The following is an 18,844-nucleotide window of genomic DNA, read 5'->3' as shown; positions in this document are numbered from 1 at the left end:
AAACAGCAGTGTTGCTGATAACAGTGCTAGTGATCTGATAAAAGTGCTGGGGATAAACGAGTTAAAGAACATTCTCTATTCTGGGAAGACTGCCAGATCCCTCAAAATTGATGCCAAGATTTCTGATAAACTTGCTCAGTGGATGACACATCTGGAGGCTTCAAACTTGGCTGGCTCCAGTTGAATTAGGATTATATTAAACATTTTCTAAGATATTCTGAAGTGGAAAGGAGATACTGAACTATTGGCATCTTTGCCCACAACCACCATATTGACCAATGAAATCCATGCTGTGCATTCACTTTGCACACAACCACCATGTTGACCAATGAAATCTATGCTGTGCATTCACTTTGCACACAACCACCATGTTGACTAATGAAATCCATGCTGTGCATTCACTTTGCACACAACCACCATATTGACCAATGAAATCCATGCTGTGCATTCACCTTGCCCACAACCACCATGTTGACCAATGAAATCCATGCTGTGCATTCACTTTGCACACAACCACCATATTGACCAATGAAATCCATGCTGTGCATTCACCTTGCCCACAACCACCATGTTGACCAATGAAATCCATGCTGTGCATTCACTTTGCACACAACCACCATGTTGACCAATGAAATCCATGCTGTGCATTCACTTTGCACACAACCACCATGTTGACCAATGAAATCCATGCTGTGCATTCACTTTGCACACAACCACCATGTTGACCAATGAAATCCATGCTGTGCATTCACTTTGCACACAACCACCATGTTGACCAATGAAATCCATGCTGTGCATTCACTTCGCACTTATGATTAGTGGACTCAGACAAGCTAGACATGACTAAACGTCAAGTCTTTGCATGAAAACACATCCTAGTTTGATAAGCCAGTTTTACCCAGCTTAAAACTTTCTGAATATTTTTTACATCAGTCATACTTAAATAACAGACAAATCATATAACTTTATTGAATACCTGAAGTAATAAATATTACTCCGGACTGAAATGTTGTATGCAAAAGGCAGAAACACATCACTATGATTGACCAGATTAATTCAAGTAGGTTTGGTGGACTCGTCATGTTTTGTAATATATTTGTCAAATAGGTTTGGTGGACCCGTCATGTCTTGTAATATATTTGTCAAATTAGCACATGTCTCTGAGTACAAGATTTTATCTATTTCAAACAAGAACTTTCTGTAGATGTTTGGTAATGAACTTATATACCAACTCAAACTGATTTAATAACTGAAAATGATGTACCAACTCAAACAGATGAACCATCTCAAACTGATGTAGTAACTGAAACTGATATACAAACTCAAACTGATGTACCAACTCAAACTGACGTACCAACTCAACAACTCAAACTGACATACCAATTGACACACCAACTGATGTATCAACTGACACACTAACTAAAACTGATGTATCAACTGAAACTAATGTATCAACTGAAACTGACATACCAACTGACACACCAACTAAAACTGATGTATCAAATGAAACTGACATACCAACTGACACACCAACTAAAACTGATGTATCAACTGAAACTGACATACCAACTGACACACCAACTAAAACTGATGTATCAACTGACATACCAACTGAGAATGATGTGCTAACTGATCATGTGAAGATAAATATGAACAGTTCACTTGCTGGAGATCTCTGCAAAGACTTTGAACACAAGCTTGAACTCGGAATCTTTGTGGCTTTCTGGGAAATAATATTTTCATTATAAGTTATGGGAAGAAGTCCTATTATCTGTTAGGGTTTTAAATTCACGGTTTGTAGCAACCATGAAAATTAGTACCCCAAGAAAAGTGAAAACCTATGAAAAATGATACCCCATGAAGCTGATATCCTCTGAAAACTGATATCCAATGATAGCTAACAAATTCAAAAAACTCCCCTGAATCTCAAGAACTTAAAGAAAACCATTCATCATTCCTACTTTATGCAAGGTCTCATCCAATATGAACAAATGATCTGAATTGAATTTCCTATCAAACCACCCACCCACCCAAACAAGGGATTAATACTGCTTACTTTGGTTCTCTGATGAATTTGGTTAAATCTGTTTCTAACTTGAGCAGCATACTTCTGTCTTTTGATGTTTTGTTGAGAGTCTTTCGTATAAACTCTTCCAAATCTATTCCTGTGGAATCTTTGTAAGGTGAATCTACACTGGAATCTGAAAATGATTAAGAAATATTTTTTTAAAAATGAATGTTTCAAGACATGTGAAAAATTAATTAACTGTAAGGAGTGATCTGACAATTTCTGGCATGCTAACTGCCTTACTGTGTATAATCTGAGCTTGTAAACCCATGACATTATACTGTGGTAAAATGTTCTATATAATGCTAGGGATAAGTTCGATTCTTGCTGGAAAAGTTAAACTCAGTCAGTTTTCTTGAACTTCTGTTCTGTTGTGCCCTTTAAGAACACATGGGTTCAGGCCAAGTTAAAAATTTTAAGGATTTTTCCAGACTTTGGAAGGCTAAGAAAACAAATTCAGGCAATCATTTGCACTGCCATTGCTCATAGCATGTCTCAGTAGCATCTGGGGTACTATGTGTAATTGGAAGCTCTGAATTTACTGAACTTAGGAAACGATCTGTTGATGACATTGTTAATTAGCAAAGATCAAATATAATTTTGGGTGGGTACTGATAACCAAGGTGGTGATTTTGAAAAAATTTCAAAGTATTTCCAAAACTGATTTTTGCTGTTTCAAAGTGAGGACAATTCTAAATGGTGGAATGGTTTCTGATCAAGAAAGGTTTGGTCTCTGCATCTGTAGTGGACATGATTATAACAAAATATATGCAGCCTATTTACTTGGGAAGAAGGGTTAAGATAATACATGTGAGTTTACATTATGGATTAAACAGACTGTAGATCAGGTCATTATCATAACAAGTTATCATCAAGATATAAAATGCACAGGTAAAAGCCTTTTTAACAATGGTGGCTTTGTCCATGGAGCAACTAAGCACCAATCAATAGGGTTCTATATTGGACAAATGGAACAAATGAACACATTTTAATGCAATTTGTGAAGATTGTGGATAACATTGTCTTGTTGGCTCCCGTTAACAGATTCAGAAAGAATCCTAAATCAAAAGTTGTCATGTGACCACAATTTGGTCACAGTCACCTGAAATTAGTATGGTCTTGAGGTCCTTTAAAGACGATTAAATACGGGCAGTTTCAGTACTATAATGTTTAGGTAATTGTGAAAAACATAATGCATACTGGGAAGGCTGCCACTGTATACTGAATGTCATCATATAACCATGAAAGTTTGCTCAAGGCAGACCTGCCAGCCCTAACAAGACCATCTCAGTAAGGCAGTTTATGTTTTTCCCTAAGTTCGACTAGTCTTCAGTAAGATGTAACAAGTTGGAAAAATGTACTTAAAAAGTTCAGTATTCGAAACAAGCAGTGATGGAAAACAGTATGTTCAACTGAAAAGTTTGTAAAGTACATACAGCCCTTTTTTTAACCTCTAGAACATTTGTAAAAACTTCAGTTCCAAACTCTAAGCAGCTCAATGCTTTGTTGCAATCTCTCAATATGACATATTACTTAGAATTTGTTTTCCATTTCACATATGACAATAATCACATTTCACACCAGGAAACATGTAAATATGTGTCTCTTCCTGCTTTTATTTAACAAGAATCTGAATACTCCATTTCATCCTTCTGTACTAGTTAACACTTTTTAAGAGGCTCATTTTCCTTTTTTGTCTCCAACATGCATTGCTTGCTGGATGAAATTTTACAAAAATTCTATCAATAGTTTGCAGACATTTTGCATGAAAAAATATATGCAGTTTAAAGTGTCTGAGGAAATAAGGTCCCTTACTAACTCCACTAAATATAATATAAAACCCGGATCAAAACCAAACATGGACAAGACAATTATCCTGATTTTACAGTGTCTGAGGTAATAAGGTCCCTTACTAACTCAAATAAATCTAATATAAAACCCGGATTAAAATCAAACATGGACAAGCCAATTATCCTGATTTTACACCAACAATATCTCCATAGTCTTTGCTTTGATTCTGTGAAGTCTGTATTGAAACGGTCATTTTCGTCAGACTTGCAGCAAAATCCTAAGGGTTGGCAGGTCTGGCAGGGTCATAAAAAAAATAATCAGGTTTTCCCACTCCCGTGGCCCTGGCATCTTTCTATAAAGTTTTGTCCGGTTTTGGCCATCCATATTGGTGATATCCTGCTTACAAGCAGATTCCATCAGAACAAAATGTGCTGCCTTGTGACCCTTACGTTTACTTAAGTCACCACAACCCAATTATGTTTTGGGTCCTTCTCAAGGCATCCACATATCCATTTAGATCTGGGACAGTGCTTTTAAAAAAAAAATATCTTGTTTACAAAGTCATTCCCCCTTGCCTCTGAATGTCACCCTATCATTATGAAAGCTGGATCAATCAATGTCAAAAAGATGCCTCTGCTCATCAAATCAATTTAGTCAACCACACAGAAGATATCCTAATAACTTCTCTAGTCCCACACAAGGCATCTAAACATGCCATATGGTTCAAATATGTTTCAATATCTTGCTTCCAATGTAAGTGTGATGGAGGATAGGCAGACAGAGCACAATTGAGATTGACTAAGCGAGAGGATCACAACTAGTAAAAAGATACCTAGACAACGTTTTTCACCATTAAAAAGAAAAACAAATCATTACTTTGCATTTAAATCCACTTAATTCAGAGTTGGTAGCTGCTGATTGTACTGATAAATGGAGTTAGTCTTTTGTGACACATATACTGTGCTATGACCTCAAACAAAAGACCCATGGCTATTTGACTTCATTTCTGTTTTCAACTTCAAGTGGGCAACATAAGGATTTTTGCAGCATTCAGAAAACAAAACTACTCCAAATTCCCTGAAAACTCTTCCTTACTGATCATGACAAAATGCACATACCTAAAGGAAAAGTTAAGAATATTCCATCAACCAGAGGTCTCAAGTGTATACCACAAATATTAAGTCAGATACGTCAAAAGCAAAGGTGTATACCACAAATATTAAGTCAGATATCCCAAAAGCAAAGGTGTATACCACAAATATTAAGTCAGAGATCCAAAGAGCACAGGTGTGTGCCAGAAAAATTAAGTCAGATATCTCAAAAGCACAGGTGTATACCATGCATAATAAGTCAGAGATCCCTAGAGCACAGGTGTGTGCGAGAAATATTAGGTCAGATATCCCAAAAGCACAGGTATATACAAAGTAATACAAGTCAGAGATCCCTAGAGCACAGGTGTGTGCCAGAAATATTAGGTCAGATATCGCAAAAGCATAGGTGTATACCACGTATAATAAGTCAGAGATCCCATGAGCACAGGTGTTTGCTACATATATTAATAATATATAGCAGGTTATTTTTGCAAGTTACCATCCAGTCATGTTAGTCTTGAGCCCAACTACAGTTTCATGAAAAATATAAAATACCATCTAAAGGACACACTTCAAATGCTTAGGAACAGCTACTTTTTACTGTACCAATCATTCAAAAAGCGGGTCGACATCAGGACCTGAAGGAAAACATTGCTGTAAGTGAATTGGAATCGTATGTTTAATCAACAAAGTCAGACAACAATGTAAAGCAAACCATTTTGATACTGGGTTCTGGTATAGAGAATGACCTGGAGAAATATTGCTTTCAATGAAATCAAATCAAATTTGTATTATCTGACAAGGACAAACTCACTTGATTGTTCTGATGTACACTATTATTTGGCCAAAAAAAACAGAAAATTAGTATATTTAAAGCATTTTCATATTTCTTTTTTGTTTAAAGCATATCAATTACAAACCTGTGTCAAAACAAAGGCAAAGAAAAAGGGAGTGTTTGGGGCAAGTAAAATCACAGAGCAGTGCCAGTGTCTTACAAGAATATCTTGGGGCCCTGATTTCATTATGGTAGATTCGTACAACAAGAAAAGCATACAAAAGATACACATCTGTTAGCTTTACTAACTTAAAAACCCAAATATAATGGCTTTGCATCCTTTAAAAAAATAATCATGTACGCTTTTTACCGATATTTAATCAAAGATTAATCACACACACTTATTATCCAAAATTTATACACTTTTTATTCATATTGCATGCACTTGTTAGAGAACAATTACCCCGAGATAAACTGGACAGTGTTCCTGCCTCGGAACCTGTCTGAGATCCATCCTTTTCCAATCTACCGGATCCTGAACAATACCCCGAGGTCTGCAAAAGACATATAACAAAAATAATGAATAAACATTTTTAGGAAGAACATCAAAATGTTGTAACAAAAATCCAGCATTAACTGCATAAAACCTATACAGTGTCAACTGTGTACAGTCAACAACACTTTCTATACAGTATCATCATATAGTCACCAACTCTTTCTACATTGCCACTGTTTACGTAGTCGCCAGCACTTTCTACAGTGTCACAGAAATGTTATTAGTGAAATGTTTCTTTTTCTTTTCAAATATGCATCTTCATATTAAATTTACGGTGAAAATACAAGATTTTCTGCTATGTGTCATTTGTCTGTGTGTGCCTATAGAAGCTATACTTGCTACAAGAAAAATGAGAAATCTGCAACCTATAGAAAGCAATCAACGGTAAAAATAGTAAGTGCATTGCATTTTGATTGAAGTATGTAACTTACTGCCATATGCTGACCCAAATTTAAATTCCCTGTACCACCTTGTCGAAAATGTTAAAAACAGTGCACTTCATTGCTCAGTGGTAAAAAAAAAAAATGAATTAATGGTAAGGTGATGCCAAAAGACTGTTTTACTAAATATTTTCATATAATCTAAAGAAAATCCAGAGACCTTTATCTAAATTGATGTATATTTAGCATTTACCATGTAGTGCTTTCTAATTCCTGGGTTTTTTTTTGTGCTGATATTTTTTGGGGGGAGGCTGTATCTTTCAATTGCTTCTTGTCTGCAATTATTTATATTTGTATTTTTATAACTTTTCTTTTAATTGGCACCATCTAGTCAGTATTGTGCTGACATTACATTATTCCCTACAGCTGCTACTACTACTGCTACAACACAATGGGAATGCTGCACATAATTTTAATTTGTCGACTTCAATTTGAGAGTATGTCGGGTATAATTGTAAGCAAAAACGTAATTTTCCTCGTTTTTTTGCCACTCGTTAAGACAACATTTTTTGTATTGTTTTCCCCAGAGGTGTAAGAAAGAGTGACCAAAATTCCATTGGTGTCAAAATTAGTAAAAACACTAACATTGGTGTCAGACCTAGGGTGATTAAAAGATGGGGGTGGGTCTCTGATGCACTAAAGGGAAATACTGTTGTACCTCATGATGAAATTTATCAAGATACAAAAATAAAGAATCTGCTGTGTAACCCAAATAATGATTACTACACGCATGCTGAATATTGGACAAAGAACTTACTTCACAGAGTGGATGAAAATACTCAAACATTACACCCCAGAGATGAAAAATGTTATTCACTTGGAAAAAGCAGATCAACTGTTATCATTTATATTTGACCGTGTCGTACACATTCATACAGAACAGTAGTAAAACAATTCTGTTTCCTAATTCAAGGTGTGGAAAAAAAAGCATATTACAAGATTCCCGCAAAAAAAGCTGATGCTTGACTGGCCAAAAAGTCTCCAGGAATCAAGTCAAAACCATTTCTTCTTTTGAACTGCTGAGAAATTATTCAGCAATAACAAGATTCTGAAATTAGCTGCAGGGGATGTCAAGACTGGCACCGTTTTCATCTAGGACAAACAGGATATCATTTAAAACCAACATGCTACTAAAGTCTTCTTTTTCTTTGTAATATTGGCAAAAACAAACAATTGGCAAATATTTCAGCAAAACATGAAAAATGCTGAAAATCACATCCGATTAAAATAATCTTTTGGGTTTTGCAAGGACTTTTTTCTTACTTTAATAGCATTTGTCAGCAGTTTTTTCTTTTCTTAAATAATACCAGTAAATAAATATGTTTGTCTTGTGCAAGTTCTTCTTAGCACATTCTTTCATTTCTGACATTTCCTCATCATTTTCTTTTATAAACAGAAGGACTGTTTTCAATAAGAAAAGCAAACTGCACAAGTCAAAAATAAAATCATTCATGTAAACTGTAAAATTCTGTATATATCACGTGAAAATGTTAATCACGAAAAAGAGGAGTCAATAATGGAACTAACAAAACAAATCCTGATCTGTCAGTGCATTATACAATGGCAAATCAGGGTCTATACAGGTTTTCTTGGAGTCATCAATGGAACTAACAACACAAATCCTGATCTGTCAGTGCATGATACAATGGCAGATCAGGGTCTACACAGCTTTTCTAGAGTCATCAATGGAACTAACAACACAAATCCTGATCTGTCAGTGCATGATACAATGGCAGATCAGGGTCTACACAGGTTTTCTTGGAGTAATCAATGGAACTAACAACACAAATCCTGATCTGTCAGTGCATGATACAATGGCAAATCAGGGTCTACACAGCTTTTCTGGAGTCATCAATGGAACTAACAAAACAAATCCTGATCTGTCAGTGCATTATACAATGGCAAATCAGGGTCTATACAGCTTTTCTGGAGTCATCAATGGAACTAACAACGCAAATCCTGATCTGTCAGTGCATTACACAATGGCAGATCAGGGTCTACACAGCTTTTCTTGGAATAATCAATGGAACTAACAACACAAATCCTGATCTGTCAGTGCATGATACAATGGCAAATCAGGGTCTACACAGCTTTTCTGGAGTCATCAATGGAAGTAACAACACAAATCCTGATCTGTCAGTGCATGATACAATGGCAAATCAGGGTCTACACAGCTTTTCTAGAGCCATCAATAGAACTAACAACACAAATCCTGATCTGTCAGTGCATGATACAATGGCAGATCAGGGTCTACACAGGTTTTCTTGGAGTAATCAATGGAACTAACAACACAAATCCTGATCTGTCAGTGCATGATACAATGGCAAATCAGGGTCTACAAAGCTTTTCTGGAGTCATCAATGGAAGTAACAACACAAATCCTGATCTGTCAGTGCATTATACAATGGCAGATCAGGGTCTACACAGCTTTTTTAGAGTCATCAATGGAACTAACAACACAAATCCTGATCTGTCAGTGCATGATACAATGGCAGATCAGGGTCTACACAGGTTTTCTTGGAATGATCAATGGAACTAACAACACAAATCCTGATCTGTCAGTGCATGATACAATGGCAAATCAGGGTCTACACAGCTTTTCTGGAGTCATCAATGGAAGTAACAACACAAATCCTGATCTGTCAGTGCATGATGCAATGGCAGATCAGGGTCTACACAGGTTTTCTTGGAGTCATCAATGGAACTAACAACACAAATGCTGATCTGTCAGTGCATTATGCAATGAGAGATCCTGGTTTACACTGTTTGCAGTGGGACTCCACTACACAGTAATCAAGGATGCACATGAATGCCCACATGGACATGGATGTCCAAATGACTTCTAAGTATAGCTTCTACCATGCAGTCTCGCTAGTGAGTACCTTCTTTCTTTTTGTTCCTGCATTCAAAACTAGGGTTATTTCTCTGTTAATCTGATGATCTCAGTGCCAAGAATGATTTGCATAGAATGGTCAAACATCTTGTCATGGGGTTAATTATTTGAATAAAAATCTTATTCAAATTTATTTTGAAAGAAACAAATACCATGAACTGATTCTCCATGCCATTTGTTGGCCTCATCAATGTTGCATACCATAAACAAAACCTAACTGAAAAACAATAATTTTTTTATTTGTGGAACCAAAAATGGTTAAGTCTGACAATGATGATGGCAGAATGCTGTTATTCTAACTTATTAGGTCTCAAAGAAAACCAAAGCTTCATACCAAATTTGGTTGAAATCTATTAAATGAGGGAGTTATTGAGTGGCAATGAAAATGGGTCATTGTACACCAAAATGACAATGAAGAATGCTGACAAACTCAACCAACGTCTCACCAATATCAAGCAGCATGTGAAAACTTTGGTTAAACTCCAATAATAATAATAAAAATAATAATAATAATAATAACTCCAGGGTCATGGTTTCGATTCCTTGACAGGCCAACCAGAGTCCATGAGGAAGACACTTACAGCCCATGACATCAGCATGACACAGGCCAGCCATTAAAATTTAAAGGATTTACTTAATTGTGAACAACAATACAGCTGTAGATGGATCTGACAATCATGCCCTATACAGAACGCTGACACTGTACCTCAGCCAAGTACTCATTAATTTTAAACTCGACAACTAACCAATCAAACCGAGTAATTGTGTGGAAACAAAAGTGGGTGGGGTTGACAATCGGGATACAATGCCGCTAAATGAAAATGCAGGATGCAGATAATGAATGAAACTAAGTCATGATCTCATCAACATCAGACTGCAGTCAAATTTAGTTTCAATACAATAATTAATGCAGACATGTGCAGTAATGAAAGGGGCAAATCTGACATTCAGGGGACAAAACTGTGCCAAACCATACAGTAATACTGTTGTGAATCAAATTCATTCTCTGGGAAATATCTAGGCGTATATTAAATAAGGTTGAAATTCAATAACAATTAAGGGAACTACTGTGCAGAAATAAAAGTGGAAAGAAGGAATAATGGATAGAAGGACATAGGTCCAATTTTATGTCTCTACCAAAAGCAGTCGATGCTAACAATCTTTTGTCACGGACTCCCAACATTTTCAAAAAAGCTAATTAACAAAATCAAGGGCTTTTAAAGGTTCTTGTCATCCTTGCTTTTAACGAGAACATGTTTATGAAAACAATAATTAGCAGTGACAGGAAACTTTTCCACTCATTATGCCTTCTTTGAAATTCATCGATTCAAACAAAAACAAGACAACAAAACTAATTAATGGCTGACAGTGATTTATGAAAATGTGTAAAACCACTTGCAACATTTATAGACCGAACATGATCACCTAATTTTTGAAAAAAAGCCTTTTGATGTCTTTAAATAATCATATCTGATTTCTAGAGACCTGATCAAGGTAATACACATAATAACCCCTTTGTAAACCAACTTCAAAAATAGCAATTAAAAGAAAGTACAGACTTCATTAAAAGACATTATTAAAATACAATGATCAATTTAGGAAAATCAAAGCATGGTTATGATGATACTGAAACATTCTAATTTCTTGGATAAATGATTTTACATGCAAGATATCATGTCCAAGGGCAGTGGCCATGTGTATCATAATCATGAAAGCATGATAATGGTTTGGAAAAGAGGAAGATGTAATACTGCATGAAATCATTTTGTACTCAAAATTAACATGCAGACAACTTTTCTTTCTTGAATCAGAAAATCATAGTTACCATCGCTGACCCAAATATCAAGAAACTAAAAAGTAATCACTTTTCTCTGTCCAGATAATTAATGTAAAAACAATTTTTTTTTTCATTGATTATTGTCCAGAATATTAATATATTGTCAATTAGCCTGATAAGCCAGCCAAGATTCTGATCTATAGTCCTATCTTTACCTTGGTGTATTGAGCAGATACACTTTCCAATCAAAATTAAGTTGTTCAAAGCGGAACACAGCTCCTACATGATCGAGACAACGGAAGCGCACAACTTGAATGGACTGATAAATAAGAAATTTTCCAGTGCCAGTTTGTGTTTGGACAAATATCTTTCACTCCAATACACCTGTAATGGCTTCCCTCTGGTATGCAGTCAAACTTTCGATGTTAAACTTACAAAGTATCCTTTTTAGGTCAAATGCCTCCTCAATTTTTGGCTGATGTACAATGCCTCATGCTATTGGTTAGTTGGCATTACATACTAAGGGAGGCAAGTCATGAAATCCAATAAACGTCACTAGGACAAAGCACCAATATATCTGTTCCATCCACCAAGGTGTAGATAAGGTTATCATGTCAGAACCATGGCTAGTGAAGATGCCGAGAGATCCACAGAATAGGACCATCTTCACTAGCCAAGGTTCCAATATGACAGGGGTGCACAACCTTAATCGTGTCCCTTCCAATAAACATAATTGTGTCCCTTCCAATAAAAATAATTGTGTCCCATCCAGCTTTTATTTACAATAATCTGAATATTCCTTTTTATTTTTTCCTGTGTTGATTATTAACACTTTTCAGGAGGCTTATTTTCCCTTTTGTCTTAAACATGCATCTCTTGCTGGATGCCATTTTTTTTAAATTATATGATCAACTGTTTGATCATGCAGATGCTTTGCATGAACAAATAGGTGCAGATTAAGGCATCTGATGTGCTGCTGTAAAGTTAGTCTGGTTCCCTGACCAATTTCCCTACTTCTAATATGAAACCCGGATCCAAATCAAACATGGATGAACAAATTTTCTGGATTTTTTCCCTGTAGTTTTTGCTTTTATGCATAAATCCGTATTTTAAGGGTAATTTTCGTAACACTTATGGCAAAATCATAAGAGCTGGCAAGTCTGTGCCCCTGTTGTCCCGATCATATAGGAACAACAATTTTTATTGGTTGCAGTGACTTGCTGCTGCATCCAATGAAATTCACAGACACAAAGCACAGAAATATCTGTTCAATATACTAAGGTGTAGACAGGGTTATCATATCAGAACCTTGGCTGCCAAAGGTCAAAGGTGATAATAGGACAATGTGCACAATTGATCCCTAAGACAAATATTTTAAAAAATCTTATTTACACATCAGATCTATGTAACAATGATGACCACTGATTATACAGTTATCAAAGAGAGTCACTAATTAATTCCCTGAAAGGTCTCAAGATGAAAGATCTGCTTGACCACTTGTGGAACAAGTGGGCTATTTTTACTGCATCCTTCCTATTGACAAAATTGTCAGTACATCAAAGATTACAACTGTAAGGGATCTTTATGGACCCACAGATTGAGGCCAAACTATCAGGGTTAACTGAACCCATAAAAGCCTGGGGGAGGTGGCACCATTCCCTTTCCCAAGAACAACTAGCAGGCTGCGGTGCAGTCAGAAAAAAGTGGCACATGCACAATTGTGCACATGCCACTATAATTAAACTCAACAAAATCCAAAGATATTTAGGGAAATTAAAGCAGTTTTCTGGCCTGAGGCTGTCTTTTCCATCAACACAATTTTTGCAATATTGTCTAGTTTATATTACAACTTCAATTTGAATTTATTGTATTTTTCAAAGTTCTTTTTTGAACAACAAACTTTCCAAGAGTCAATTCTGAACTATTTAAAATTATTACAATTTTGAAAATATGGTGTCCCAAAAATTGAAAGGTCTATTTGTGTTAATTAATGTACTTAGGAAAATTTCAATCATTACAATCATCTACAATTATTTGTATACCCCAATAAAAAAGAAAAAAAAAACCTAGAAAAATCATGCAGTGCCTGAACAAAACAATATGGAGGTCCAAAGTCTGCAACAGATCTGAGAATGGTATCTTAAAACATTCCAGAAAGTGGCAAATTAAGATGTGATATGCAGAGCACCAGTCTAAGCTTGATCTTTGTCAAACATTTGTTCTTCCTCCACCACAGCTAAAACCAAGCATCTACTGTACAAATTTGCCAAATTTTGCATGTCAGTCTTAGTTGTTGGACCAATGATACAACTGTGTTGACACATGAGGTGTTGCGTGCAAGTAATGTTGACTATCCAGTCTGAAACATTTATGGCTTTGTGTAGCTTTTATTTGCCATTTTCAACATGGGGAATGGGGTCCAAGGAATAGGGAATTTTGACAGGTAAAAAGATCAAATTGCTGCCTTTTGATTTACACAATGCTAAATCACAAAAATGTTTATTTAAAAATTAAAAATATTCTATAACCTACATAAAAGTTACTTTGACTCTTTTCATCCACTTTTTTTACACACATTATACTAATTTGTGGCTATTACACACAATTTTATTTTTAAATTTTCACTCTCAAACCGAGGACAATGGTCACTTTTTGGCACTGGCAATGTGACATTAAAACCCCAAAGCTGGCTTGGAAAATTAAAACAGATTCCTCCTTTGATTGCTCCAGTGGCCAAGTAGTTAGTGTGTCCACCGTGGTCACAAGTTCAAACCCCAGCGGAGTCATACTGACTCTTATAAAAATGGTACTATAACCTGGCACTCGGCATTAACAGGTTAGTGCTAGGACTAGTCCTCCTGGTGTCGGGATAATGTGACTGGGTGGGACATCATGCTACATGTCTGCAGCATGACACCCCAGTGCTAGACATCACTGTCACACTGCAGAATTGTAGCGATATGACTGAATTTTTTTTAGATCACACTTAAGTGTACAAGAAAATTTCACCAGTAAGGTATTCATTTTCCATGAAAATAACTCCATATCCAAGTATGGTGTATTTAATGTTTATAATTAACTTAGGCCATCAATTTCATCATATTTATTTCCGATGTATTGATCTGCAATATCTGATTTTTCAGAATGCACTAAAATACTGGACATCACATGATATACAAACCATAAATACAAAGCAATAAAATATTGGATATCACAATACATATGAACCATAAATACAAAGCAATAAAATATTGGACATCACAATACAAACAAACCATAAATACAAAGCAATAAAATATTGGACATCACAATACATATGAACCATAAATACAAAGCAATAAAATATTGGACATCACAATACAAACAAACCATAAATACAAAGCAATAAAATATTGGACATCACAATACATACGAACCATAAATACAAGGCATAACTGAACAGCTAAATTTTTCTCACCTCTTTATCTACAGCAAATTATCATTAACCAGATTAACAACAATCAGAAAACATCAAGACAGCTCAGCAGTAAACTGGTATCTTGTCGTAGGTTCACTTTGTTACAATTAAGCGTAATAAATCTGAGGGGGAGGGAATACTTTCGTCATGCTTACACCTATGATATTGAAAATTTAATGTCCTGTGTATTTTGCTAATAATGACTATATATTGGACTAGTGTATCCACTGCATATCAATCAAAAGTATGCTGTGTGGTCACTACAAAAAATCATATTTTGAAATTTATCCTAGCAATACACAATATATTGTTGACAAAACTCCGCCAAAATATGATTTTTTTTATCCTATCACATTACAGAACAAGAATCCCTAAAAGAGAATTTCCAGAAATTCAACCCAGGATTGTCAGGTTTCTTTTTAACTACTGAGTATTGAAACCATCATGGATGATATTGTGATACTTGTACATAAGAATATTTTCCATGCTCCAAGTAGCTGCACAAACATCTTAGTCATGGTCAATGCCCTTGGACCTGATACCTTGCATATAAAAGCATTCAACTGGTCTCTGTGTCAAGATGTACACATGGTCATTGCCCTTGGACCTGATACCTTGTATATAAAAACATTCAACTGATCTCTGTGTCAAGATGTACACATGGTCATTGCCCTTGGACCTGATACCTTGTATATAAAAACATTCAACTGATCTCGGTGTCAAGATGTACACATGGTCATTGCCCTTGGACCTGATACCTTGCATACAAAACATTCAACTGATCTCGGTGTCAAGATGTACACATGGTCATTGCCCTTGGACCTGATACCTTGTATATAAAATCATTCAACTGGTCTCTGTGCCAAGATGTACACATGGTCAATGCCCTTGGACCTGATACCTTGCATACAAAACATTCAACTGGTCTTAGTGTCAAGATGTACACATGGTCATTGCCCTTGGACCTGATACCTTGCATACAAAACATTCAACTGATCTCTGTGTCAAGATGTACACATGATCATTGCCCTTGGACCTGATACCTTGTATATAAAATCATTCAACTGATCTCGGTGTCAAGATGTACACATGGTCAATGCCCTTGGACCTGATACCTTGCATACAAAACATTCAACTGGTCTCTGTGTCAAGATGTACACATGGTCATTGCCCTTGGACCTGATACCTTGCATACAAAACATTCAACTGATCTCTGTGTCAAGATGTACACATGGTCATTGCCCTTGGACCTGATACCTTGTATATAAAATCATTCAACTGGTCTCTGTGTCAAGATGTACACATGGTCATTGCCCTTGGACCTGATACCTTGCATACAAAACATTCAACTGATCTCGGTGTCAAGATGTACACATGGTCAATGCCCTTGGACCTGATACCTTGCATACAAAACATTCAACTGGTCTCTGTGTCAAGATGTACACATGGTCAATGCCCTTGGACCTGATACCTTGCATACAAAACATTCAACTGATCTCTGTGTCAAAATGTACACATGGTCATTGCCCTTGGACCTGATACCTTGCATACAAATCATTCAACTGGTCTCTGTGTCAAGATGTACACATGGTCATTGCCCTTGGACCTGATACCTTGCATACAAAACATTCAACTGGTCTCTGTGTCAAGATGTACACATGGTCAATGCCCTTGGACCTGATACCTTGCATACAAAACATTCAACTGATCTCTGTGTCAAGATGTACACATGGTCAATGCCCTTGGACCTGATACCTTGCATACAAATCATTCAACTGGTCTCTGTGTCAAGATGTACACATGGTCATTGCCCTTGGACCTGATACCTTGCATACAAAACATTCAACTGATCTCGGTGTCAAGATGTACACATGGTCAATGCCCTTGGACCTGATACCTTGCATACAAAACATTCAACTGATCTCTGTGTCAAGATGTACACATGGTCACTGCCCTTGGACCTGATACCTTGTATATAAAATCATTCAACTGGTCTCTGTGTCAAGATGTACACATGGTCATTGCCCTTGGACCTGATACCTTGCATACAAAACATTCAACTGATCTCGGTGTCAAGATGTACACATGGTCATTGCCCTTGGACCTGATACCTTGCATACAAAACATTCAACTGGTCTCTGTGTCAAGATGTACACATGGTCAATGCCCTTGGACCTGATACCTTGCATACAAAACATTCAACTGGTCTCTGTGTCAAGATGTACACATGGTCATTGCCCTTGGACCTGATACCTTGCATACAAAACATTCAACTGGTCTCTGTGTCAAGATGTACACATGGTCAATGCCCTTGGACCTGATACCTTGCATATAAAACATTCAACTGGTCTCTGTGTCAAGATGTACACATGGTCAATGCCCTTGGACCTGATACCTTGTATATAAAATCATTCAACTGGTCTTAGTGTTAAGATGTACACATGGTCATTGCCCTTGGACCTGATACCTTGCATACAAAACATTCAACTGATCTCGGTGTCAAGATGTACACATGGTCAATGCCCTTGGACCTGATACCTTGCATACAAATCATTCAACTGGTCTTAGTGTCAAGATGTACACATGGTCATTGCCCTTGGACCTGATACCTTGCATATAAAATCGTTCAACTGATCTCGGTGTCAAGATGTACTAATGTCCATAATTAATAAGGCTTGGATGGAGAGAGAGAGAGAGAAATGTGTTAATTTAAGTGGCACACCTCCCCCCCAAAAAAAAAATTGGTGGCATCACCCAATGTATTCATCATGTATCCACAAACAAGACTGGATAAAAATCCATCCATAATCATGCTCATATGTACAGGTATAAGTCTGAGACCTCTGACCTTAAAATTATTGTTGTGGTGCTGACAATCAATGTGTTCACTAGAATACAATTAAATATGTCTGGATATACAAGTCACTGTTCATATGTGGATATACAAGTCACCGTCTTCATATGTAGAAATACAAGTCACTGTCTTCGTATGTAGAAATAAAAGTCACTGTCTTCATATGTGGGTGTACAAGTCGATGTCTTCATAACTGGATGCACAAGTTAGTGTCACTGGTTTCATACATGGATGTACCAGTCAGTCTTCATATGCTCAATGAAGCAAAAAAATGCAAAGCAGTGATCTTTTGAGCTGACCTAGGTCAAGGTAAATTAGGTATAGTTTTCAAAACTTCACAAAAAAGCAAATATGTCAGGTCTAATCTGTACAGTATTTTATTCAGAATTAACTATTGCAAGATGTGTGTTGGTTAATAGCCCCATGTCAATGTCATCAGTCAAGCACAAAGGACAATATTTTTAAGATGGCTTCTGTGGCACAAGGAGTACTGATAACAATATTTTTTAAGATGGCTTCTGTGGTAGCCATATTGGATCTCCAAGCAATAGCATTTCTATTTAAGAGCAACTGGACACCATAAGAAGTATTCTGGCAATGTAAATATCTGGCAATGTAAATATGAGTTTCCAGGAGTACCAATGTCAAGACTGCCAAGTTGGCTGCCTCCATGGCTGTGATGGACATTAGACTGGCACCATTTCCATTTAGAACCAGGTAGATGTCATAACATATCTTCTGCTGAAAACCCCATGTCAATATGATTTTTCATTCCCAGGGAATAGCGTGAACAAGACTTTAATGAAGACTACCATAGCAACTAGGCTCAACGTCAGTGTGTTACCATAGCAACTAGACTCAATGTCAGTGTGACTTTCATTTAGGACCAAACATGTTATGAAAACACCAAGCTGATAGGACCATCCATACTAGAAAAACTAGTTACAAGATTTTCAAGATGGTCACTGTGGCAGCCAAACTGGGTGTTTTAACTGCAAATGTTTTATTCAGGGCTATCTTAGACTTCGAGACGTGTTTCAAGTTTCATGGCAATCCTGCATATACTTTAGGAGGAAGAGAGATACTACAGTAATACTTTGTCAAAGATTCAGTTGAATAAAGCCACCAGTACAGAAAATATG

The 18,844-nt window shown here is 36.5% G+C and overlaps 1 protein-coding gene across 10 annotated transcripts in view; it reads right to left on the bottom strand.

The window, feature by feature from the left end:
- LOC149791252 (uncharacterized) overlaps positions 1–18,844 on the bottom strand; it is a 246,955-nt gene that overhangs the window by 83,275 nt on the left and 144,836 nt on the right. For all 10 annotated transcript variants that reach the window (XM_089969729.1, XM_089969732.1, XM_089969730.1 and 7 more), the window contains 2 exons: positions 6,189–6,279; positions 2,057–2,201 (listed from right to left, as the gene is read on the bottom strand). In XM_089969729.1, the coding sequence (XP_089825855.1) occupies positions 2,057–2,201; positions 6,189–6,279 (236 nt within the window). The remainder of the gene's footprint in view (positions 1–2,056; positions 2,202–6,188; positions 6,280–18,844) is intronic.

Source organism: Sinohyriopsis cumingii, chromosome 9 (genome assembly GCF_028554795.1).
Source record: "Sinohyriopsis cumingii isolate HCF-2022 chromosome 9, ASM2855479v2, whole genome shotgun sequence".
NCBI classification, from domain to species: Eukaryota; Metazoa; Mollusca; class Bivalvia; order Unionida; family Unionidae; genus Sinohyriopsis; species Sinohyriopsis cumingii.
This window is presented reverse-complemented; position numbering and strand designations above follow the sequence as displayed.